The 26,958-nt window shown below is 27.6% G+C and overlaps 1 protein-coding gene across 1 annotated transcript in view; it reads left to right on the top strand.

Annotated features, from left to right (window-relative positions):
• Syt4 (Synaptotagmin 4) overlaps nt 1-26,958 on the top strand; it is a 367,686-nt gene that overhangs the window by 279,765 nt on the left and 60,963 nt on the right. The window contains exon 2 of the mRNA XM_075354746.1: nt 21,371-21,615. Within this exon, the coding sequence (XP_075210861.1) occupies nt 21,371-21,615 (245 nt within the window). The remainder of the gene's footprint in view (nt 1-21,370; nt 21,616-26,958) is intronic.

Below are 26,958 nucleotides of genomic sequence, written 5' to 3'. Positions count from 1 at the left end.
TTAGATAAATCGAATATAACCTTGTTTTTAACTTATAATACAGCAGAGAACAAAACGTGACAAGTGTGCACAGTAAAAATTCTGTATGACGACAATTCTGCACACTTTGTATGTCTATCAGACTTAATAATTTATTGTATTCTCATTATTTTGACGTAGTTTATATTTACATACTATTTTTTAAGGTAAATCAGACTAATATTATAAGAGTTTTGTTTTTTTATTTCTGCTAACTCCAGAACGGTGCATCCAAACTATATACAACTTATATCGTCTTTCTAATGTCAGCGAGTGGAGATCAACGATAACAAAATCATAAATTTATCTATAATATAAGTATCATTATCAAAACTCTTATATTTCCATTTCTGAGCACGCTGTGGCCCGATTTATAAAGAATTGTAACTGATAAAAAATAACCCAACTTAGTCACTGTACACATTTAACCGTGAAAATTATGTATACTAAGAATAATCCCAATCCTGGCGGACAAACTACTGTCTGATGGGCGAGTTCGGATTCGGTGGGTGGCCTGTCGAGTGGTGAGGTGTACATCTGACGACCTTTGCTTCAGATGTTAGAATTCGGGCCACAGGGCCAAGTTTTGTTCTGGCACAGACAGAAGCGGCCACTGCTTTACATGTGGTAAGGCTGGCCATTTACTCAAGAACTGCGAGCAGAGGACCCTAGGTGATTATCCTGCAAGTCACATGGTTAAGCGCCGGGGGCTCGGGGATGTAAGATGGCTCCATCCACATCTGGAACTGCTTCTTCAAAGGAATATCATGATATCTCTGAGGAACAGTTCCATCCGGTAGAGGGTGGGAGGCCTCGATCTCCCGCTTACGATGATCGGGTGGGAACTCCCTTGCAGTGCCGTTGGAGGGAAAGTAAAAACAAGTCCCGGTGTGGATCCTTGCCTAGGTTCTCCATTACAGGCAAGGCATAAAGACCGAGTCCCGGTGGGAGGATCCTTTGGAGTCCCCTCATTAGGGGCATGGAGCCTAAAAGACCGGGTCCCGGCTATTCTGGTAGGAACTTTGTTCCCGACGAGGTAGTTAGAGACTACGGCACCTCTTGGAACCGAGTTTATGTCTAGTTGCGGATCCGGCTCCGGGGGGCCGGGGGGAAAATAATAATAATCCCAACGTACATTTTATTCTTTAAAGCATCAGATACAACGAACAATACAAAAATGTAACGCTAATTTTATATTACTGTAATAAATCTTTCTTCTATAAACACAACCAGAAATAGTATCTTATTGGTCTTTTCAGCTACACAAAGTCTTAAAAGTGAAAATATTATACATTATATAATATTTGCTGAATTAACCTAATCAACACCAGACTGAACTTTTTTTTTTTAATTTTATTTAAAAAAATTCATTAGTTATCTGAAATGAATTTTTGTCGGACAACTACTGTATTTTCAATTAATAAAGCCTACCACCTACAAATGCAAAATTACAAAAAAAAGTTTGAATGGATCATGAGTAACTAAATCATTAATTCTGTCAAAATCGATACTGCAGTTTGCTTACTCACCTTCTTTAATCAGCATTGCGACTAAAGATATCTGTGAGTCATAATTGAAAAATAGAAGTTGACCCGACATTAGACAGTTACTTTTGAAAATAAGATGGTTATAAAAAGCGACAACAATAAACAACTCACGCCAGACATGTTGCACAAAGTAAAACGAACATTTACTGAGAATAACGAGCATATGCAGAATACAATATTGTATGCAACAACTGCGTACAAAACCCACCCCATTCATCTCCGTAATATAAACCTGAGAGAACAGTTTCTTCGGTTCAACAAAAAGATGATACCGTACAGTTAACATCACTGCCCTCAGAGAAATAATTATGATTGGTGTACATTGTACGTCAGTTGCTTTAGGTCATAAACGATTTATTATATACAAGTAAATTATTTCTATGCAGAAGGTAAAACGAAAGAAAACAGGAATTTTAAAATTAATTTTTCGGTTATCCTGTGATATTTTCAGTCAAAACTGATATTAAATATAACAGGGGATAGATAGTAATTTTTCCCTGGCAAAAGATGATACCCATCCTGGAATTTTTTTAATATTTTGATTTAAAGTTTTTAAGTCCGGAAATAAAACGTTTGGTTAAAACATTGTTTTACGCGTGATAGTGTGTTGACTCGTTCATAGTGTACTGATTTAATATCGCAATAAGTATTGAAAAAATAACCGCGTATTTCAGTGGAGTAACTTATGTTTTTTAGACGCTGATGTAGTACATTTCTTCTTAAATTTGATTAAAAATACTGGAAGGTATTAAGAAGTTAATTTCAAAAATTTTTTTTTTAATGCAAAATATATTTTACAATTAGTTGCTTGTATGGAACAGAAAACCTATAAATAAATTAGATTGTTACAAAATGGCTTAAATTAGGAAATCTTTACTCGCGCGCGCTTGTGCGTGTGTTTAGCCTATCAAAAAGAATACCGTAGGAATTGAAATGTAATTGGAAATAATCCAATTGAAATAAATCTATTTCAGAAATTTAAAAAATAACTTCTCTAAAACTCAGAGGTTTATTATTTTACCTAATTTTACTGTTTTAAATTATCGATTTGCATTCTTTCCTTAATTATCTCTTATTTGTGTGTAGTATTATCTCTTATTTGTGTGTATTTATCGAGGATAAATTTTAAATTAAAAAATCAGTTGTTCAAAAAGTTTATACTGGTCTAATTTGACAAAGTATCCCAACATTAGTTAAATTATTGAGAATTCTTTTAAAATTCTTCTTTTTAAATTAACCTAAGAATAGTTTTACTATGTTTCTTTCAATAAAGAAAAACTGCTAAGGTATAACTTTATCATCAATGAAATGTTTTAATAATAAGTCCTGCAAAATTTTAAAGTTACTTTGTATTCCTTTAATAACGTTTGAGAGAGTTTGCTGTGCATTGTAGAATATTAGTAATAAATTAAATTCTAAAGATCATGCATCTAAATTTCACTGATATACGTATCGTATATTAATAAACTGTTCCAAAACTGCTTTTCTTTATTAAAATTGTATTAGGTTTTATTTCAACATGATTTTGATGAAAAGAGAACAATGCTGAGCAATTCACCCGATAATGATCGATAGTTTGATAATAGGAGGGCCTTTCTTCACTTAATTCACTTTCAGTTAAAATTCTCATTCATCTCTTTTTTTCTTTATTATCAAGTAAAAAAATAGCACCGTAGGAAGCTAGGTAGTGTTTAAATAGCTTTAGGGGTAAAAAGGTCATGATGCGACATGAAGAGCATATTGTATTCAGCCCTTTAGCTACCTCTACCTCACATTTCAGCACCGTTCTCTTCAGACTGTGCCCTATCGCTCTGACTTTCTCCTTCAGACCCACCTCTTCTGTTTTTTTCTTTTTCTTTTCAATCGTCTTCTTCATTTTTATATAATATCATCATGTAAAGCTTAGAGCACGTTCCAGCTATTCTAAGTAGCCTACATTTTAAAATTCAATACCATCCTTTAAAACTACCATCTCCTCCTACGCAGATCCTTCTACGAGTTAAAAATAGTACAGGAATTTAGAAAAGCATTTCGAGAAAAAAAAAGAAAATTCTTTCTATTTTTCTCACAATTCTTTACAAGTGGATCTACAATTTGTTCTTTCACTTTATCAAATCGTTTTAGAAAAGAGCAAACTGGATTTTATTGTTTGTTTCATTGTAATAAGTGAACCAATATCTCATTCATTTTTCATAATACTTCCTGGAAATGTCGTATTTGATTGCTTTTATGTTACGTGACAAGAAGTCAGTTTTTGTTTCTTGCTTTTCCAGACAGAAAAATAATAAATTCAGCAACACTTAACGAAACATGCAATGTCTGCAGAATATCAGCGTAAGTAGATTATATTTTTAAAAAATATTAGAATTTTTATCCATAATGCAAACTATAAATTTATCAAAACTTTTTTTTTTTAAGATTTGAAAATATAATATCCTGTTTGTTAACAATAAATTATCTTTTTTCTTAGTAAATCTTTCGTAACATCAATTTTCCAGAGAAAAAAGAAGTTTTTAACCTAAGAATTTTTATTTTCTAATAGTGAATAACGGTTTTTTGTCCTCCAAATGTAGAATGTATACCGAATTTCAGATTTTATTTTATTATCTTTAAAAAAATAACTGACAAAATATTATTAAAAAAAATATATATTAGTTAGTAGATTTCGGAAGGTTATTCAAATACTTACAATCCGAAGCTAATATACTCGTATATGTTTAAAAATAAAATCACTCAAGAAAGAAAAAAATAAATCAAAAACTTATAATACTTATAATAATACTTAGTAATTTTGTACCACTTTCCAAACCTACAAACTGGAATGTTTGAGAGCTGCACTTAAGTACGTGAAAAATAGTAACTAGTACATGTTACTAGTCAATATCCTTTAGAGTCCGTTCCACTTTGAAATCGACAAAACAAGAGTAAACAAAAGCTCTACTCTAATATTGGTGCATGATGTGACCTTGTACTTACTAAAAATATTAGTACAAAATAATTAAGTATTATTAAACATACATTAATATCGTATATAATTCAAAGTTACAAATAATGTTAAATATTGTTATTAATATATTGTTTACCTTTATTTTTCGCATCATTGACGATACTTTAGTCGTATCAGAAGACAGACAATACATATCAGTCTTTGTTTTATCAGTCTCTGTAGGAATGATTTTACTCACCAAACTTGTGCTAAAACGGGTTGTTTACATTATTCTCACACTTAAATGAAAGGAATTGTAATGACAAATAAAACATTAAAAAATGTTTCTTAATATGTGTTTTTAGAAGAAAAAACCATTAAAAAAAGTGTTATTTTTCAGTATGATCTGTTCATCTCTAATTAAATTATTTATTACTCATTATTATTATTTTAGACGTAACATACTCATATATTAATTTCTTCTCATATAATTTTATTTATTGCATATATATATATGTATATACAATAACACAATATGTATATATATATATACATACACACGCACAATAAATAAGATTATATGTAATTAATATATCTATGTCTGTACATATATATCTTTTATATATATATATATATATATATACACACATACGTTTAAAAGAAAGAGAGAAAAATAAAGAGATTGATTCACGAACTATGTAATAAACATTCAGGACAAGTTCTATTGGTGAAAATAAAGAAGAAAATTCATATAAGCATACGTTAGGAAAGGCTTCATTAGTGAGGGTCGGCTGGTGAAATTTTTCGCCTTGATTTCTGTGGCTTCGGTAAAATTAAGCCAGCATATAATTCTTGGAACCAAAATAAAGGAGGTAAATTTAGTGGTTTTATATGAATTTTAACTAAAAAATTGGACAAGAATAGGTGTCAGAATTGCATTTTTAGCAGTTTTTTTTAAAAATCATGGATAAAGGGTCAAAAACCACGCTATTTTATCTTTGTGTAAAATAATTTAATTAAATGGATTAAAAAACGTAAAAGTTTAAAACATAATTTAGAGAAAATTACTCGTAAATTGTAAGTAAAATGGTATGAATTAATTTCTCAGAAAAAAATACAAACGTAGAATTTTGAAGTTTATTAAAAACAAAACATTTCAAAATGTGGCAGATTTTAAGTAAATATTAAACGAAAAAATGTCTCAATACTACAAAACAAACTAAAAGTATACAACTTGGAATAAACTCAAATAACATCACGACGGATTGCCTATCTTTTGCAGATGACACGACATTAACTACTGACTCATTTGAAAATGAACAAAAACAAATCACAGAATTACAAAAACAAGCAGCCACAGTATGATTAAAAATGTCTTTTGAAAAAACACAGTTCTTGGCAGACGATAGAGATTTAACTCAACATCTTAAGATAAATAATAAAACCATATCTAAAACGGATTTCTTTAAATACTTTGAAGAATAGATATCGAACACCACAAAATAAAATATTATAATAGAAACTAGGTACAAGAATTGGAAATAGCGTTTCATACTAAAAGAAACACATATAACAAAAAATCCCTATATAGAACACAAAACAGAAGATATTATCAGACAGTGATTAGACCTGAAGTACTTTACGCAGCATAAGCACTAAAACTAACCGGAACTGGAGATCTTGAAAAATTAGAAAAGATCGAGAAGAAAATTCTGAGGAAAATAATAAGACCTAGAAGTAACAGTGAAACCGAATTCAAAATACGACCAAATGGTAAACTATATTTAAAAGTTGAAAACTGACAGTGTTATGAGAAAAAGAAGTTTACAATTCTATGGATATATACATAGGATGGGTGATAACAGATCTTTGACTTGCTAGGAAGTTACAAATCCAAGCTCACATGGTTTTGGAAAATAGAAAAAGAACATGAAAAACAATACAATCAACACAAGCACAATAAATGGCAGGACACATTTTAACTGGTAATTCAGAAAGTAGGTTTTCAGGAAAGGAAAACATTAGCCCTTAGAAGGAAGTGGACAAACGAAGACAAGAAACGACATTATCTAAAGATGAAAGAAATGTGTTCTTAAAGAGAGCATAACTAAAATTGATTTATCGTACCCATTAAAAGGGTTATTCGAAAAAAGTTAAATATTTTAGAAAAATAACGAGTACAAACACAAACAATGACTAATTTACAGACAAATAAATAAACTGCTAAAAATGTTATAAAAATATTATTCTCAAGCGCAATATGAATACGTAAACAAAAACAGTATTTTCCTCCAGTCTGCGTGAGCAGTAAACTTTGTGCTTCTTTTTATGAAGTCTTTCGTATACATTTTGATATTAAAAAAAATTACATTCATATATACGAAACATTTCGTTTTCTATCTATCGGTTTCTTTGCCTCTTTTATCTTAAATTTTAATTTCTACTAAAAGAGAATAAATTAATGAGTTTTGTGCACTTATTTAAATTACAAGTTTTTATAACTATTTTTTTTTTTTAAATTGTTCAAAATAACGATTATTGAACATTTTTATCAAACGTAAAAGATATCTTAATCAGAAACTCTAAAACCAACAATCTTTGGCTAGTAATAAAATAACTGTTTCAATTAACATTAATTAATTGATATATTGGTCAAACTTAGTGTTATTAACAATTATAAAAACTTTTGTCGAAATGCTTTTTACTGACTTTTCAAATAAAAGTACGGTATTACTTTCGGTAGCACGATGGGATTGGGAAGTGAAAATGATTTTTCTTTGTTTTGACGTGTATGGAGTACGAAAATACCATTCACTTAGAAGGTAATTTCCTCATATATCTATATATATATATATATATATATATATATATAAGAGTATGTATAAAATTTGTGACTTAAAAATCTCCAACGTTACTAAATTAATTTTATTGAAATTCAGATATGCTGTAATAGTTGTTCATGTGAAAATTTGATAAAGATTGGTTGTATCGTATCTTAGTTGATTCAATTTGAGGTCGACAACAGACAACATTACCTCAATCTGAGGTATGTTTTCAGTCGCATTGTAGAATTAGGGGTAAAAATGAATTCTCTTTACGGTTTGAGGTATGAGGATTACGAAAATACCATTCATGTATAAAATTTGATAGCTTGAAAATCTCCAAAACTAATTGATCAATGTCATTGAAATTTGAATATAGTAATATAATAATAGTGTATCTGAAGATGTGCTTGTGAAACTTTGATGAAGATAGGCCTAATCTTCCTGAAAAGGTAAGAGCTGGCATACATCGGCTTGATGTACGTGCTTTCATTCCGCAGCCTATGAGATGTTTTAAGTGTCAACGATTCGGACTCACTGCAAAACTATTTATTTTTTCTAAACTCTTCTTAAAGAAAATCACTGACGTTTTAATTTAGCGCCTAATTACAAACAACCTACTTTTAACTCTCTTAATTTGGCTTTGACTTCAAGAAATCGAAAATTAAGAGAATTGAAAAATGTTTTTCTTTTCAATGTGGTTTTTTTAAGTCAGTTTTTTATACTATTTTTTTTCTTTTTTTGGCTTATAAAAAAATTTGCCCATTTGATGAACCCACCCCTCCAAAAAACCTAACGGCAAGAACATGTGACTGGATAATATAAATTATAAAAAAATTACATTAAGATATGTCATACTGAACATGACTTAAATTATTTTTAAATCTGGAAGTATGAATAATTGTTTTACTGATTTTCTTGAAATTCTGTTTAAGAAATTCATTGAATATTAGAATGACTAGTCTACATGTTATTAACTTACACAAAGTCATAAAAAAGTCATAACTTATTTAATACTACGTAATGTTGAAGTCAAGTAAAAGATATCTTCAGTTCGTCTTCTCAGACAATCTAATTCTTTGATTTAAAAATATCTTCCACTTACGTTATGTGAAAAAGCTTACAACTGAAACGTTTGAAAATAAAATCATGAAGATAAGTGAATTTGATTTCTAGCAAGATTTTAATATACATTAAACAGGCTACACGTAGATGAAATTTAGAACTTTTTCTGTTTAAATCTGTTAAAAATAAAAATCATGTTATTTAGAAGGCTTTAAACATCCAAAACTTCAGTGGACAAACAATTTTCTTGATTTTTCATGCTAAATTGACAAATAAAATTTAAATTAATTTAATTTATTTTATTTTAATTAATTTAAATTAATTACTGTTCATAATTTGAAGCTTAAAAATACGTTGTTCGTTTCATAATTATTATTTTACAACTGTCTTCATCTGTTTTTAAATTTTTGTGGTCAGTTAAATCTTTGGACTAGCTTCTAGTTCAGCTGATCTGGAATTTGAATCCCGGCAAGGGTTTGCATTTCGTCGGTCTCCATGGCCCGAGTGGTACCATCTCGTCCTTTCATACGGAGGTCCCGGGTTCGAATAACGGTAAGTCATAGCATTTTCACACGCTACAAAATTGCCATTTCATTTCATCCTCTGAAGCAATACGTAACAGTGGTCCCGGAAGCTAAAAAAGAGTCTACATTTCTCTTTCTCATTAAAATTTTGAATGCATATCCGAGATCGTACTAACAAAAATAGATAAAAGTTTGTAAATATTTCATTCTTGATCTATTTCTCGATTTCTGTAATCATGTAATATAAGGTATGATAATCTAGCATCTTATATCATATGTCGCTGGGTATTTCTTTCACAGCATTCGATTTTATCATAATTACATGTATTTTAAGAATTGAGTAGATTTTTATCTTAGCGTTAATAAAATAAACTTGAAAAATATTTTATATTTGGGGAAAAAGTGTTGGGAGAAAGAAAAATTTAATTGAGATTAATAAAAACATCTTTATTTTTTAACCAGTTAAAAAATTAATTATATTATTAGTAACAAACAGACAATTTACTTAATATAAATTTAAGCTGTAAGAATAAATGCCTCTTAATGATACGATATACTGGCAATTTATTCTAAAACTTAGATTTTTAACTCTTAAAAGCAATAAGAGGAAAAGTTAATAAAATTGATCTGTAAAAGAATTTAATCAGTTTTACTAAAATTTAAAGGTTATAACAGAGGTAATATGAAAGCTAAAACAAACTTTTTTTTAATTGTGTATTTTATTGCTTAACTACAGTACGTTTGGAAAGTTTCTCTGCACTGGAATAATAAAAGTTTAATGACGAAACTTTCTTAATTATTTCTTTGTATTTTTATTACTTCCTTGTATGAAATAAAGGAAGTATTTTGATTGCGAAACATTTCGGTTTGCATATTTCATCGAAAATATCAATTTTGACCATCCCTGAATCTATTTTGACTAGTTTCGGTGTGACGTCTGTACGTATGTATGTATGTATGTATGTGCGTATGTATCTCGCATAACTCAAAAACGATTAACCTAGGATGTTGAAAATTTGAATTTAGTGCTGTTATAACATCTAGTTGTGCACCTCCCTTTTATATTGCAATCGAAATTAAAATTAAAATTTTAATTAATGAAATATTTGGATCTAAAGGAAGGCACATCGGTTCGAATCAGACTTCATCTGTTTTTGTATTAAACTTTTTTTTTTATTTACTTTTTTTAACCTTTATCTTTTTTTTAATTTAAATATATTGATTTAATAATTATTAACCCGTGATTGTAAAAAAAATTACAATAAATAATTCAATAATAAAAAAAATGAAAAACATTATTAGTGAAATAAAATGTTATGTACTTATAAAAATGTGTAAATGTAATTTAATACATTTAACATATTTGGTAAAACATCTGATTATTTAATGTTAATTGAAAAGCAAATTCTTATAAAAAATGTATATTTATTTTTTTTTAATTTAATTTATTAAATTATTTGACAGAAAAATAAAATACATTTTTTAATTATATTCAATTTAAAGTGATTGTTGAAATTTTTTTTCACTTGTGCGTAATATGCACAAGATTTCTGGTGTGTCGTATAAATAAAAGTTAATAATAAACTATTCCGTTTAGTGAACTCCTGTATATTGGTTACAAATATTAATTTTGACCTTACGGTCTAGAATAATCAGTTTTTATTATTGGATTATTTGGTAAACAATTAATTTAAAGAGTAATCAAGAAGCATTTATTCTAATCTAATATTTCACGTGATTACTGAATTAATAATTATATAAATATTTGATGTTAAAAAAAAGTAATATTTTATCAATTGTGTAACTGTCCACTTTTAATAAAGAATAGGAGGATCGTATCCCACATTAAATGAAATAAGTTTAAATGAAGTGCAGCAAAAAAGTGTATATGTAATTAATTAGACGGACAAGGAAGGTATCCACATCGTTTTTATCATTATTTTATAGAAACGGACATTACAGTAACTGGAACAGTTTATTAAAGGTGATGAAAATGACCAACACAGCACACGTTTCCATTTTGTTCAAAGATTTTGGCCAGCTGATACACTGGAATGTCTCGTACATATGCTTTTTTTGCGATTCTTAGTTGGTCAATCGTGCATGATCTGTTGCGATATACTGCTTGTTTCGCTGTCCCCCATAGAAAGTAGAGAAATTGGAGTCAGATTGGACGGTCGTGCAGGCCACAAAACCCTCGATTCGTTCGCCAAAAACATTTCGTAAAATGGTCAATGACTTATTATAACCATCTATCACATTTAGTTGAAACAAAATTACATCATTTAGGTGATTTCCACTTCGACCAACGTCTTCAACAGAGCCTGTTGCCAGAAACGTTTCAATAAGATTTCTAACCGCATTGTGATGAGGAACAGGCGTATTTGGAAACTTTCAGAAAACTTGTGTTTCACTAAACCAGTATACTTGTCACCTTCACGAAAGTAACGTGAAGAAATAATGCACCGAATAACATCATAAAATTTAATTAAATTTAATTTTATTGTTACAATATAGATTTAATTAAACCAATTAATTATATTTTATTATTGCAAACGTAATTTTATAGTAAAACGTTTTTTACGAGATTAAAATGTAGAAGAGTTTATTTTATGCTTATTATAAATGTACATTCTTACACTACATAAATGGAATATTCTACCCCTGTAATTGTAATTTTGTTTCAACTAAATGTGATGGATGGTTCATTGAACGACTCATTCATACGTGTTTATATCATTCATTGTTCTATTCGTTTGTTACATTGCAATACCACCGACAATTTTATTCGTTACAATAGCTTTAAATTGTTTACCATTCATTCATTCATTCAATCATTATCATCCGTTTAATTACGCATTGTTTCCTAGAAAATTTGATTTTCCTTTTTTTATTCATACGATTATAAATTATTTTAAAATGTTGAATATATGTATACATATTTTTAAATCGTAAGCTGTTTTAATATAATTTAAATAAAACATTTTATTTTACTGTAGATATTTAGAAAAAATGGACAGATGACAAAAGAAAAGAAAATTGACCTTTTTTCCTAATGATTACGTTGCAATGCGTTCAACTTGTGAACAATAAGCAACCCCCCACGGCCCAATGAGATTAGGATGATATGTATGACATGTAAATGAGGTGTAATATTGTACAGACTCATTCCGACCAATCCTGAGACGTGTGGTTGATTGAAACGCAATCACCAAATTACACCGGTATCCACTGTCTAATATTCAAATCCGTATAAAATCAACAAACGTTTACTAGGATTTGAGCCTCAGAACGGACTCGTCGTTGTAAATCAGCTGTTAAATAACTGATTTGTGACAACGAGTAACCACTAGACCAGCCCGATCGGCTAATTGACATTTATCAGAAATATAAGCTCATACTGTACAAAATAAATATACGAAATGTCTTTTTATTCTTTTTATGAGTAGTGTAATTTTTATCTTTTTACTGATATAACTTATGGTTTTTCAATTATATATTGATTATAGTCATAATATTTAATCACCATCTGTAATTTTGTAGATGGTTCAAATTATTTTGCTTACGATAAAAAAAAATAAATATTAAAATAGACGAAAATTTACCAAAGGAATTATTTATACAATCTGGAATTAATTAATTAATTTTTTTATGAAAATTTGTTGTACAATTTCAACAAAGAAATTGACGATAAATGTATTCTGTGGCATATCAAGATCACTTTGTGAAAAGATGATTTAAATTTTTTTATCTCTGGTAATAAATTTATCTTAATTTAAATTTACTTTTAAAAAGTCTGTTGATGTTTTGGTTAGTATTGCATTATGAACAGATAGATAATTATGAAAGTGAACTGTATAATATGATACCAAAACTGGCTTTTTGGTTTTTATTTTTTTAACTTAAACAGAAGGAGAAGAACAAATAATAATTGAAACTGATGTTCGATATATAGGTTATTTAGTTCAATAAAACCGGTAAAAAAACACTAATTTTTTTACAGATTACAAACTACATGTATATTTTTCGGATAGATTGGTTTAGTTTATAATGGTGCTTTTAACCCTACATAATAAGTAATAAACCCTAACAGTAATCTTCAAGAAGCATCAACTAATAAGATATAGACAGGAATTTTTATCATAAAATCTGGATATCTTTCTTATCACGAAATAGATGAGTATTGAAGCAGTTACGTGACACGCTATCAAGAAAGTTATTATAGATCACAATAAGATAACAGATAAATTATTTAGGCAAAATAAATTTTGACGTGGGTCGTTTTGTATGCGCTTATATATATATATACATTACTAAAGAGACGCATATCACCTTGCAAATTATTTATAAGCTGAATTATATGACATTTATTGCCAGTTCCATCTGTCACCCGGAAAGAAATTTCGGTAAAAATTCCAAAATTTGTTTCCAATAAAACTATCACTTTTTTTCAGTTTCATTCTATTCCTAGTTATATTTTGCTAAAATGTATACCAAGAAAATAAATTATAATTTTTTTTTTTTTACTATTATATTAGTTAAAAGGGACAGAACCCCATTTGAAATTAAGGTATATTTCTACGATACATTTTTAATTCTGTTTAAAATGACCTCATAACAAGGAAAATGTTTTCAATCCAAACTCAATGTATTTATTTATATAGCTGTTGTCTGGCCTTACGTTTTATCAATTTCTTCTATGTGAACGATTTTTTTGCTTTGTATAGAAATTTTATTTGATATAACATAGTACATTCCTCCAGATAATTTAAGTAGAAGTTATAAAATTCTTTGTGAAATGAAAGATTATATGACTTACTACAGACAATTTGAAGTTTATTTATGTTTTTTTTTCTGTTCTCAACTTTGCTTATTATTGAAAAATTCCAACATTATATATATATATATATATATATATATATAATCTGCTAATGGTGCTTTTTAACCTAAATAATAAGTAATAGGCCCTAAAAGTACTCTTCAATAATCATCAATTAATAAAATATAAACAGGAGTACTTAATATGAAATCTGTTTTAATGAATATTGAAACAGATACCAGACACTTAATATATATTTCTCTGATACATTTTTAATTCTGTTTAAACTTAAAAATATTTTGACTTATCTGTTTATATATCTACAACTATAAACTCAAAATAAAAACGGTCACTTATTCCCGCATTTCACAAAACCTTACTTAGCAAACGCTCAGTAGTAGACTAACATCGTTCTGTACGTTCCTTTCGTTATTTTATTAGGATTAATATTCACCCGTTTAAAAATTTTTTTACACATACACAACTTATTGAAGATCCTTGAGAATGATCTATTGTCTTGTTATTATTTTACATCTACCATGCCTTATTATCTTCGCACAACTTCTATAAGTCATAAATTTCACAAAAACCAAACATTTCTGCTGATTCCACAGTACATACTCGTACAGCAAAAATATGTTTTAAAAGTTCTTATGACAATACTATTATTATTTCAGCGAAGACTAGCACAATATCTTCGTATTTACAGAATTCAACGTTCATCTTTATTAATAAAACAAAAAATGATCTTAGAACTATCTGCTTACAACAACGCAGTCTGAATCAACGAAATTTTATATTAAATATATTCTTATAAACAATCGTTAAGCGTGGCAAGATTTATGCAGTCTTGTCAAATTTTGAAATAAAAATGGCTTCAAACTATAAGTAATCTCATATGACTTGTCACTCGTTTTTATAAAAATCATTGTCACGACATGAGTACAGTATTAAATATGGCAAATATCATTGTGAAAGGTAAAATAATTTACATACAGAGATCATTTATTCAACAAACAAGTGTTTGTAAGTTACTTAGTTTTACTGAGAAAATCAATAAGTGGTTTAAATACTTTCAATATTTTATTAAGCAATTCTTTTTTCTTTAATCTGGTTATGTAAAATAGTTTACGCATCGTCGTTTCTTCAACAAAAATGTTGAGCATTAATATTTAATTCTGTGAGTAAGCTAGATTCCAGCACTATTTTTCTACTAATTTAATTTTTTTTTTATTTCATTAGTTTTTATTCGTTCCCTCTGCTGTTTATCTGCTACCGCCCGTCTCTAAAACTTTTTTCTGGACTAAGGAGGATAGAATTTTTACGATTGAATGCTTTTCGTGACTCTAGCTATTAGAAGGAATGTACAGTAAAAACCTGAAACATATTAATAATTCTATGTGCGGGATTCAAACAATTTCAGATGAAAAATGGAAATGCAACCACTTTGCTAAAAAATTGTCATAATATCAAGCAGAAACAAAGCAGAATAATTTTTTTTTTGTTAACCATTTTTTTTTTGTTTGTTTGTTAACAAACAAAGAAAAACCATTTTTCTTCTTACAGATTCTCTAGTACATTACTTGCATCTGATATTTAATCATGAGTACAAAGAATATCCCATTCTTTCAAAGTGCAAGTGCATACACAGAACAAAAAACAAACGTTTTTCTTAGACATAAGAATGAATTCATAAGAAAAAAAAATTTTTTAAAGTTCACTTGATAGGGGAACAGAACTCCCATTTGAAATATTAAAAAAAAATACCACTACAAAATGTTTTGCAAATTTTAAATTTCATTAAAATCAGATTCTGATCAAACATAAATAAAATTTAAAACGATCGTCAAAATGATAAAATTGTTAATTCGGTTAAATTTAATCTATATTTAAGAAAAAATCATCCCGAAGTTTCGTAAAATGTTTTTATGTAATGCTCAAAAAGATAAAGTCTAATAATTAAATAATTTCCTTCAATTTTCCATAAACACAAAAATTATCATGAAAAAAAGATGTTTTAAATAAAATATAGACAAAACTTCAATTTCTTTTTTTCTTCCACAAAGTTCCTAGTTCAAATATTAACCAGAATATTGTACAGAATATCATATTTCCAAACACAGCTGCGAGATAAATTAATTAATCATCTGCAAACATAGAATAATAGCTGTATGTTATAATTTATATGTATATAATATAGATTTACACAAATAGATTTTAAATTAAAAATGCTCAAAACCAGTTAATAAAAAATCTTAATTAAATTAATTACTAGATAGATAATTTGATTGTTAATAAACAGTCATCAACAGAAGTTATTGAGAAAATAGTAAAAAATATTAATAGTAAATAAATACTTATAATTAAAAGAAAACATGATAATTATATAACATTTATTATTAAATATTTAAATAAATAGTACTGTGAAATATTATAAAAAGTATATTTCTTCCATTGTTAGAAAATTACAAAATTTGTAAAATTATATGTTGACTAAAAAGTTTGAAGTATCACTTTAGATAATTCCACTTGAAATCCAAAGGCTGTTTTAAAACCACTCAGAAACTACCTAATTACTTAACTTATAATCCAACCCTTACAAAGAGCTGGATAAATGAGATTAATCTCGAAAAGATGAGAGTCGGCATGAGAGTCAAAAGATGAGAGAAAAGAGTCAGCATGAATTTCAAACAGATATCTCACACAACGAAAACAAAGAAAATAACTAATTTAATGAGTGGGGTTAATTTTTATTTAACAATGAAGCTTATCCATCATACTTAGAAGTATTCAATTCAAGTTAATTACAAATATTCTCTAAAAAAACATAATTTCTAATAAGCTTACTTTTTGACCAGTTTCCTGAGAATACAGGCTTTTCTGGTCTATTTTACTTATAATGGATTAAATTCTCCTTTATTCTAGTTTCAGTATGCTTTTGAACAACGTGTTATCCTAAATTGCGGTTATTGTTCTTTCAGAGCAATTTATATTTGTCTGCATTTTCAAAGAGTTGATGTTTATCTTTAGTGTCTCTGAGAATAGAAACCGATTTTCTAGACACCATGATAAAGAGTTTTTTTTAAATATTTTACCTTCCTGTCCACAGAGGACAAAGTGAATTTTTTTCCATATTTTATCTGATTCCTCTCTGTTATTCATAAGTGATTTTGTTTAGCTGTCTTTATTAATTTTTTTTTTACTGTGTCTGCAGTGGTTTTTGTAATAAATATTCATTTAGGTCCAGGTACCTGTTAAATCGATGAACGTGCTTTCTAAATATGTTTTTAATATAACTTAAGTTAATACAATGTGGAAAAGGATTGAGAATTTTAATTAAAATAATATTTTTTAATTGATATTTACAATACTTCAATTGGTAAAATTTATTGGTAATAATTACAATATTAATAGACTGGAATTAGGGATGATGAATTTGAATATTTAGTAAAAGAGACGAATAAAGTTTCAGATGATGAAAAGTAATTAAATAAAATAATTTGCTAAAGAAACAACATGGAGTAAAGTAGTTGCTAATGGGAGAGACTATAATGACAAAAAATACTAGAATAATACAACAATTTTAGAATATTTTATTTATATAAATTTTACAAATACTTAAATAGTTTTATGTACGTACGAATTTACATTGAAAAATTATATTTATTAAAATGATGAATAAATAGGCATAAATAAAATTACTAATGGTAATTGAAAGGAATAATTAAAATTGCAATTCCTCATTTTTATGGTGGCAATTTTTGTGTTTTGTTATAATGACAACAAATTTTGTTATAATAATGATTAAAATGCAAAAATTTATGTAAATGAAATTTACATACAGTGTATAACAAATTTAAATTTAAAGTAAATGATATTTAAAAAACAGCCAGTGTAAAAATAAATAATCATTAAAAAATTTATATTAAATAAGGTAAACTTTTAAATAAAATTAAACCTACTTAAAACAAAAACCATAAAATGCCAAAAAAAGTTGAGCTACTTTTCCAATTTCTAAAATATTAACATTTAGTTATAATACACCTATTGATAAAAAATTCTTGCCGGTTGGTTGCTATGGGATTGATTTTTATTTGTTTGCCTTGAAAGTATGTATAAAATCAAAAACAATAATTATGAACAACTTATCAATCTTGAAATTCAAAAAAGGAAATTTTTTATTACTATTTTTAATAAAATTGCTGGTAGACCAGAAATAATAATATCCATCTAAAAAACGTTTTGCAAAACACAGAAAGTGAGAAACTTGGGTTTTGATAAAAAAGGAAAATAAATACAGGAAAATATAAAGATACTACTACTTAGAGTTTTCTAATTAATTTTCTTGCAAAAATTTGTTTATTTTATTTATTTATTATTTTCACACGAAATCGCCAACGGTAACATACTTTATTAATAATAATAATAAAAATAAAAAAATTGAATAAAACAATTTCTACAATATAACATAGATGTTTAACTTTTATGAAAATTTAGGAACCCTCTGTAGACAAAAACGTGTTGAGAGTTACCATCGCAATAACATTTTATAAAATGAAACCGAAATGCTGAGATAGACTGTCAGCAACTTAAAATAATAATAACAATGTATAAATATTGTAATCCTAAAATAGTAATTTCTTTAGTTATTAGATTAGAATAACTTTTCAGTTTCATCTTTTCATATTTGTATGAAAATACATATGAATGTTCTAGTAATCATACAAATAACAAAGTATTGAATTCTCTAAAGTTTCTTGATTCCTTTATATTATTAGGTAACAAATTGTACACCTTCGAAGCCACAAATAAATAAAAAAGTCAATACAGTTCCAATTTTGGCAATACAAATTTATCATTCCTACTTAAATTACTCTTGACATTTGTGTTCATTACTCTATACATATTACACCTTTTAAAAAAAATTTTAGGACTAAAAACATACAACATATCTTAACGATAATATACTAAATTTTTTAAAAGTGGAAAAGATTTGCTAAATTTATTTCTATTTAAAATCATTCTAATTACATGTTTTTGGGCTACCAATAATAGCTTTATATTAGAATACCTACCTCCCCAACAAGTTATACAACACATAATTCTCGATTTTATTAAGGAGTGATACAACATCTTCACTATCTTTGCTGTACAAAATTTTTTTAAATATTAAACTATTTAATATTCTAATATAAAAATACTTTATTAATATTATATTTATTAATATGCTTTAGTATATTAAAATACTTTTTATATTAGAATGACACCAGTCTCCAATATCAATATGAAATAATAGTCCGATATTAATTATTGATAATGATAATTTTTTTTAAATTTTCATGTTGTTTATGTAGACAATATATATATATATATATTTTTTTTTAATCTTTTATTTAAGCTACCTAAAAATAAATTGACAATAGGATCACTAGAAGAACTTCTAATAAATAAAAAAGAATCATTGAAATCAATATATTTTATGAACACTAAGGTTACATGAATAAATAAATGCACACAAATGTCAAATTCAGAACTTCTTTTTGAGGTTGATTAAAAATAAAAAAATATTTTCAAACGGATTTAAAAGTTTACATTTAGAAAAACAAATAAGCCCACTGGACTGGTCTAGTAGATAATGGACAACAGTGTACTTGGTGGTTGGAGTTTAATTAACCACATGTCTCAGGAATGATCAGTCTGAGTATGTACAAAACTACACATCATTTATGTGTCATACATATCATCCTAATGTCATTGGGCCGTGGGGGTGGGTGGCTTATTGTTTAGTAGTTGAATAGATTGCAACGTTCACTTTTGGGGAAAAAACAAACATTAATCGTAAAAAAAATGAAATACACTAAATATTTATACATTATATTACTTTATAATTCTGAATTCAACATAGAAGAAAGATAGCTTTCGTGCTGAATGAAAACACTGAATATAATGCATTGTACTCAACAAAAAAGGATTACATTAATTTGTTGCTTTACACAACCTGTTAGTCTTTCTTATGGCTGTGAAATACGTAAAACATCTGAGATAAAATGCCACTAGTCAGAATTGCTTTCTATGGTAGTAATTATGCTTACTACCATAATAATAAAAAAAAATCTAACCCTATAGTAAACTATGTACCCTATAGTAAAAATGTTGTTTATTGAGCTGCCTTATTACTGACATACTGAAGAAAAAAACTGCTTGGAAAGAAAAATATGTACTTTTGAATAAAACTATACAAAATGATTTAATATTGTTTAGGAATAAAGAAAAAATAAATCTCATGGAAAGGTTTTAGAAGGAAAGTTCACCCTTTCCAACTAAGTATCGATTGTCAGTTTTACTTCATGTTCCAGAAATTTTGCTAGTTGATGAATTATTATATAGGCTTTGTTTTTTTTTTTCAGGTAATTTTCTTAATATTCATAAACCACATTTTCTATCATCATTCTTATTTTCTCCTTTCTTCTTTTTATTAGCCTTAATTCACTATTCCGGAAAGCCTATTTTTTCTTTGTACTGGTCTGACAAGTAATTATTTAAATCTCTAACAATCTTATTAAAGTTAAATTTTGGCTTAAAAATAGTATAACTTCCTTTTTATTCATAAAGTAAAAAAAAGAATTTATTGAACGGAATATTGAATGAGACATAAATGATATTTTAGATATATATTATGTTTCATTATTTTCTGAATGCTGTGGTTTGTATAATTAGAATTTAGTGTTATTCACCCACTTGCATTTCAGTTGCCAATTGAAATCCGAAGCTCATTCAGCACACCCACTGAAGAGGAATGAATGAATAAACCCTCATCACTTCACACGCAGCATGTCACTAAAAGCAATTTTTATTGAGGTGGGCCTGAATTAGAATCACCATTGGCTTCGAACAGGATTAAATCTTACCTTAGCCCAGTCACTTGACTCCAGCCTACTTACGTGGCAAAATGGGGCCATTCCATCGATAAGCAGCCAACCTCAGGAACCTGATCGAGTATTTAGCCATCCATTTATGGTTTGGTATCCAGATTTAGCCTGTAGAGGTGCAATACAGAGCCCACCACCCATAAAGTCAACCCAAAATGTTTGAAAGTCTAAAGTTACTGCATCCCTAAACAATTAGAGCCAACTTTTCCCTGAAATCCAACTTCATTTGGTTGACACATGGAAGTTTCCACATTACCTCTACATCACTAGAAGGAAAAGGCCACTTAAAAGAAACTGGTTATTTTCAAAGATCAACAGCTGGACATACAGCAGAACTGTGATCTACACAAATACAATTCCCTGCACGTGTCAGGAAAGTCCAAACACGTTTCACACCATAAAATGTATAATTTTTTTTATGTTCTGAATAAAATATTTATCTATACTGCATCATAATGTAAGATGTAAATCCTAATCAATATGAGGAAGTATCAAGAAGACAGCAAATTCTAGTCAATAATAAATCAAAATTATTCTCTGAGCAATATGTACATATAAGTAATATCGTAAAATACTTCCTAAAATGTGTGAAAATGTGCTTACTTGTAATCTATGCTGGGTAAATAAATAATTTATTTTTTGAACTTGTTGTTTTCGTTACTTTCTTGACATTATAATGATATACATTTTTAAATTCAATTTTTTTTTCTTATGTTACAGTATCAGGACCGGCTGTGTTGGGGATCTGTCTAGCTTCCTCACTGTTTTTATTAACAGTTGGATTTTTATGCTTCCTTTATCGGAGAAGAGAAACAGTTGCATTAAATACAAAACTTGTTGGTGACAGAACAGCACCACTTGTATTTTATCATCATCGTAAACCAACAGCAGTTAAGAGCCCAGCTGGATCTGCAAGTGGACCACATTATCTTAGAAAAAGCCCAAGTCCAGGAACTACACCTGCTGTAAGTAAATAACAGTTATTTAATTATCTTATTTTAAATAACAGTGAACATGAAAAAAAGCTGTTTTTGTAGATAATAAATTAACTATAAATTAAAATCAAAATTTTCCTTTTTGTAGATTATGGTAGCACACTTATGTAGGCACTAGCCTAATAACAAATAATCATCTATTACCCAACCTGCTAGTGAATTATCATCAATCCAAATCAGTTGTGTTTTTTATGCTGTATTTCAGTTGTATATCCCTATGTTTCACATATTCTGAGGATGGGCAAAAGATCGATTTTAAGAAAGACAGATGGTTATTTACTATTTGGTAAAAATGCAGTTGGAATAAGTACTTTGTTAAAAGTTTAGAGTTCTCTTTGATATTATGGAATAGTTTCCAGGTTTCATTTTTAAAAAATTGGACTCCAAGATTGATAACCTTTTAATTTGTATTTAAATTTTTGGCAGAAATCCTGTGTCTTGTTCTTTTTGAAGTCTTCTATAATTTTATTTAATTGTAGTTTTTGAAGCTTTTCTTGTTTTCCTTAAGACTTTGGCTGTTTTCTTTCTTTGTTTGAAGTTCTTGAAATCATTTGGATTTTTAGTTGAGTTTTATTTTCTTAGAATTCAGATTTTTTTTCTTCACAGTTTTCATCCCACCAACTCGTGCTTCTATTTTTACTAGAATAATTGTTTTTTTTTACTATTTTTTCAATTCTTTGGGATTTTTCTGACAAACAGGGTTGTTTAATGTCTTAATTTCATGTTAGAATTTTTTTAAATATTTTTATTTAATCATAATTCTTCTATTTTACATTATTGTATTTTATAGGAGATGCTCTTTTTCTACCTGATATAAAGTTTACTTTTATTCTAGTTAAATAATGATCTGAAACTATGTTTGCTCATTTTTGGAATTTAATGTTCATTATCTCTTTGTAATTCTTATGAGAGATGGTAAAATGGCCTATTTGAAATTTTCAAAGTTATACATTAGGCAATTTCCACATTTTGTTAGGGCATCTCTTAAAGTTTTGAAGAGATCTTCAAGTTTCAAGCAGTAGCATGTTATACATGAATATTCTCCCAGTTTTCCTTTCAAAATTCTGTATTGTTCAGATTCAAAGTAGTTTTCATGAAGATATTTTGTTCCGTTGAGTGCTAATATGGAGATTTTAAATATATCTAAAGTGCTTAAGATAAGTTTACCAATTTTTAAAACCCAATTTACATTAATCATCCAAAAAAAAAATTGTTGTTATATTTAAATTTTGATGATTTTCAAAACACTTTGACTCCTCGAAAGCACATTGATTGGGGCTATCCAGAATCTGTGCTCATTTGCATTATTTTAATGGAGATGAATTTCCCTGATGGATTACCAACTGCAGTAGTACAAACACTAATCCGCTGTAGAATAATAAGAGAAAATCTTTGAACACTAACAGAAAATCTTTGAAATTTCTAGGGTTATTAGAATAGATTTCATGAAAGGGTTCATTCAGTCTGGAATTGTTAGTTCTAGAATTAGGCTCAGAAACAAACATCAGAGTATAGTAAAACATGAAAGAGTGATTTATCTTATGCTTAGTCACTGAGAGACAGACTGAAACTGGAAGATGATATCAGAAGTGGAGGGGAGACCAAATGATCATTCTATTATAGAACAGGAGCTGTTCTGTAATAAAATATTTTATCAAATATTAATACACACACACACACACACACACACACACACATCATTCTGCCTTAAGAAAGAACCTTATTTCTAGACTTCATAGACATCAGGAACATGTATAGACATAATTATATTACAAAAAAACAAATAAAATAACCATCAAAAAGTAAAATCATCAAAGTAAAAATCATCATACTTCATTCAATCAATTATAAGTTTAATAAGTGTGATGAGAAAGAAATGAGTTATAAACCTTTGTAAGTTTGCATACCACTATTTATAGTATTGAAGAAATTTCTCAAGTACAGAGTTATAATGATCACTTTATTTGGTATTTTTAATTAAGGAATAAGCTAAACATGAATTACATCAGTGCTTAAAATTAAAAATAAAATACTATTAAATCTAGGATTTCTGAATGATAATACACAAAAAGATTTCTTTTTTCTACCGACAGTTTACTGTAATTACCATTACACAACTCAAGACAAAGTCTGCTGTCATTAAGCTTCTGAATAACTATCACCAACTTTTGTTTTGTTTCTTAATTTATATTGAAGATTATACTGATATAATCAGAGGCAGTTGAGTGCAAAGTACACTTTTTGTTTAACCAGTTACTTTTATGCAGAATTTAATCCAGTTAGAACATTGTTCTCAAGAAGATTAGTGAAACTAAACAGAAAAGAATAACTAAGTTTAGATATGATAAATAAAAAACGTAATTTCAAAAAAAATGTTTTTATCATTTAATGAATTCTGTAGTATTATTTAAAACTTTAATTAATTGATTTCAAGAAAGTAGTATTTTACTTTTCTAACAGTTCACATCTACAACGACCCAAGGGCAACAGAAAAAGAAAGAAAACAAAAGGCTTACAGATATTTAGCAGGGTGAACATTTCTTTTATCATATACAAACAGTGAATATTAGTGAGTGAATACAATACATTAGAGTATGAAACGTTGCAGATTATACAACCCTTTGTTTCAGTTTTACATTTTCCTTTTTCAGTTTAAACATAACACAACATTCCCTTTTCAAATATATCTTTCGCAGCTGCTACATATATTGCTTATCACTACAAAAACATTCATGATTATATACTCTTTTTTTATAAAATTTATACTAGAATATGTTTATTCTTAATAAAAAAAAAAACAATAATTTTGCTTTTATTTTATTTTTATGAATATTTACAAGTCACACAATAAAAAAAAGTCTGTGTTTTTTTTATATTACTTTAATAAATGGATTATCAATATGTGATAATTTTAATCATATGGTAATTATAATCTTTTACTATAACTAAGAAGAATCTTTATATTTCTTTACTTTTGTTGCTCAGAGTAGAGTTAATACATTTTTTGTAAAAAAAAACATAATACTTTTAAAGGTTTTTTAATCATCATTACCTTATTAAGAAATGATTCATCAATGTCAATTTAGCTTTTATATTTTAAACATTGTACTTCCTGCCAACCACAATTCATCATTTTTCTAACACTAGCTATTTCTATAGTATATTAATACAGTGTGTAGTGATCAGTTTAATAAAAATAAATTTAAAGCTGGCCATACACAATATATTTTTTCCTCCATGATCAATAGCTGACATTACAAAACCTTATCACAAGAGGCTTTCAGCCAAACATTTCCACCCTTGTAACTGGATTGATTCCAAAATTAAATTCCCATTTCCAGACTTTCCAACTGGTCATGTCATTGTCAAGTACCATTTCCAGTTTTGCTTATAGTCATCTAACACATTTTACTTTACAGAGAAATAAATTAATTGAAGTATCTTTTCATTTGATGGAAATCTATTTTTTTAAAAAAACATAATTAAAAAAAATAGTTTTATATATATATATATATATATATATATATACATATAAACTTTTTTCTGATCATTTTTCTAGTTTGTTGCTATTCTTCATTCCTTTTTATAATGTTCTTATCATCTTCAATATATTTATTTCATTCTACTCCCTATGTTACATGTTTAACATAATCCAATTAATACTATCTTCTTCTGTAGTATTTTCCTTCTGCACATCCCTCATTTACCAAAACTAAACCTGAATGTCTTTGTATCTATCCCTAACCAAATAGTAATTCATCTGCAAAATGATTTCACTTTTTCTCATCTTAGAATTTTTTTTAATTTCATTCCTTATCAACCCTCCTTATCTTTAACATCCTTCCTTAGAACTACACTTCAAGGGAAATCTTTTCCTTTCTGCTTTCCTATTGTTCACTTTTGCTATCGTAAATAATATACTTCATACAATTACTTTAAGAATTTCTTCTATCCTTATATCTATTTTTGATGCTAGCAGAACTTTTTCAACTTGGGTGATCTCCTTGGTACTGTTAATCAACTCTTCATGCATATTTTACCTAGTTCTTATTATTATTACTAATTAAATAACAAAATCTTCAACTTCTAGTTTAATTAAGTTACCTGTTTTTAAATCAAATTCCTCATTATGTTCCTTTTTAACACATCTCATTACATTTTTTTGTATTTTACTATCAAACTGAATTTTTTATTCAGTCAATAAATTCATACCATTCAGAATTTCTTCTAATTATTTTTGGTTTCTACCAAATGAACTAATAGCAATTCTATCATTCTTATTTTATTTTCTTCCTTTCTTGGAATAGTTACTTATTCTCTAATTTGAAACTCATATATGCCTAATGTGTAGGGTTATTTAGGATTTCAAATATTACCATTATACCCTGAAGCATTCCTTTTGGTGTCAATTTTTAAATTAAAAAATTTCAGTTCCTCTGTGAATAGATATATAATCCTTGTATTATGCATCTTGCATTTGTAATATGCATAATACAAGGGTTATTTGTAAATTAACCTCCAATCAAGTAATAACAATAAGCAAAATAAATTGAAAAACATTTACTATATCTGAAGTCAAGAAGTAAAGGACACTATCTCCATTTTTGCAGTTTTACAATAGAGCAGTTAGAAGTTAGTTTTGAAATTCACATTTTCTATTTTCCTTTGCTCATCACCATTCTTCCATCATAACTTTTTCTACTGAAATACCTTATTTATGTCTACTTTAATAGATGTTGTTACATATTTAATAATTTTTGTTTTATATTTTTTTAAAAATGACATGGTGTCTTATACCTCTATGTACTTAATACTTTTTTTAAATGAATTCTAACATGATGTCTAGTCATTTGTGAAAGAAAAGCAGTAAGTCTGAAGAAAATTACATTTTATTTTACAAAAAAATATTTTATTAAAAAATACTGTACATAAAAAACAATAAAAACACAACCTCCTGATTGTTTCATCCAAGAGACAAATAAATTTTGCAATAAAATGATTATACAATACAATATACAAAAAAAATTCAAAATTAATATTAAATGATTAAATAGTAGAAAATCTCCATCATATTCATATACAATTTATTAATAAAACTATTCTAAACTAAATCTTTCATTAAAAATAATTATTTCCTATAGTTTTGATCACTTTCTTCTTCAGGGAAATCATTTACTTCACTGCAATAATGTATGTTTTGATAAAGCAGATGACACTCTGATGGTAAATACTTCAGTAGAGTGAACAGGTCTTTGTATTTTAATAGTGATATTGGTTTTGGATCGACCCTAATGACATAAAGTACATCTGGAA

Source organism: Lycorma delicatula, chromosome 1 (genome assembly GCF_047948215.1).
Source record: "Lycorma delicatula isolate Av1 chromosome 1, ASM4794821v1, whole genome shotgun sequence".
In the NCBI taxonomy this organism is placed as follows: domain Eukaryota; kingdom Metazoa; phylum Arthropoda; class Insecta; order Hemiptera; family Fulgoridae; genus Lycorma; species Lycorma delicatula.
This window is presented reverse-complemented; position numbering and strand designations above follow the sequence as displayed.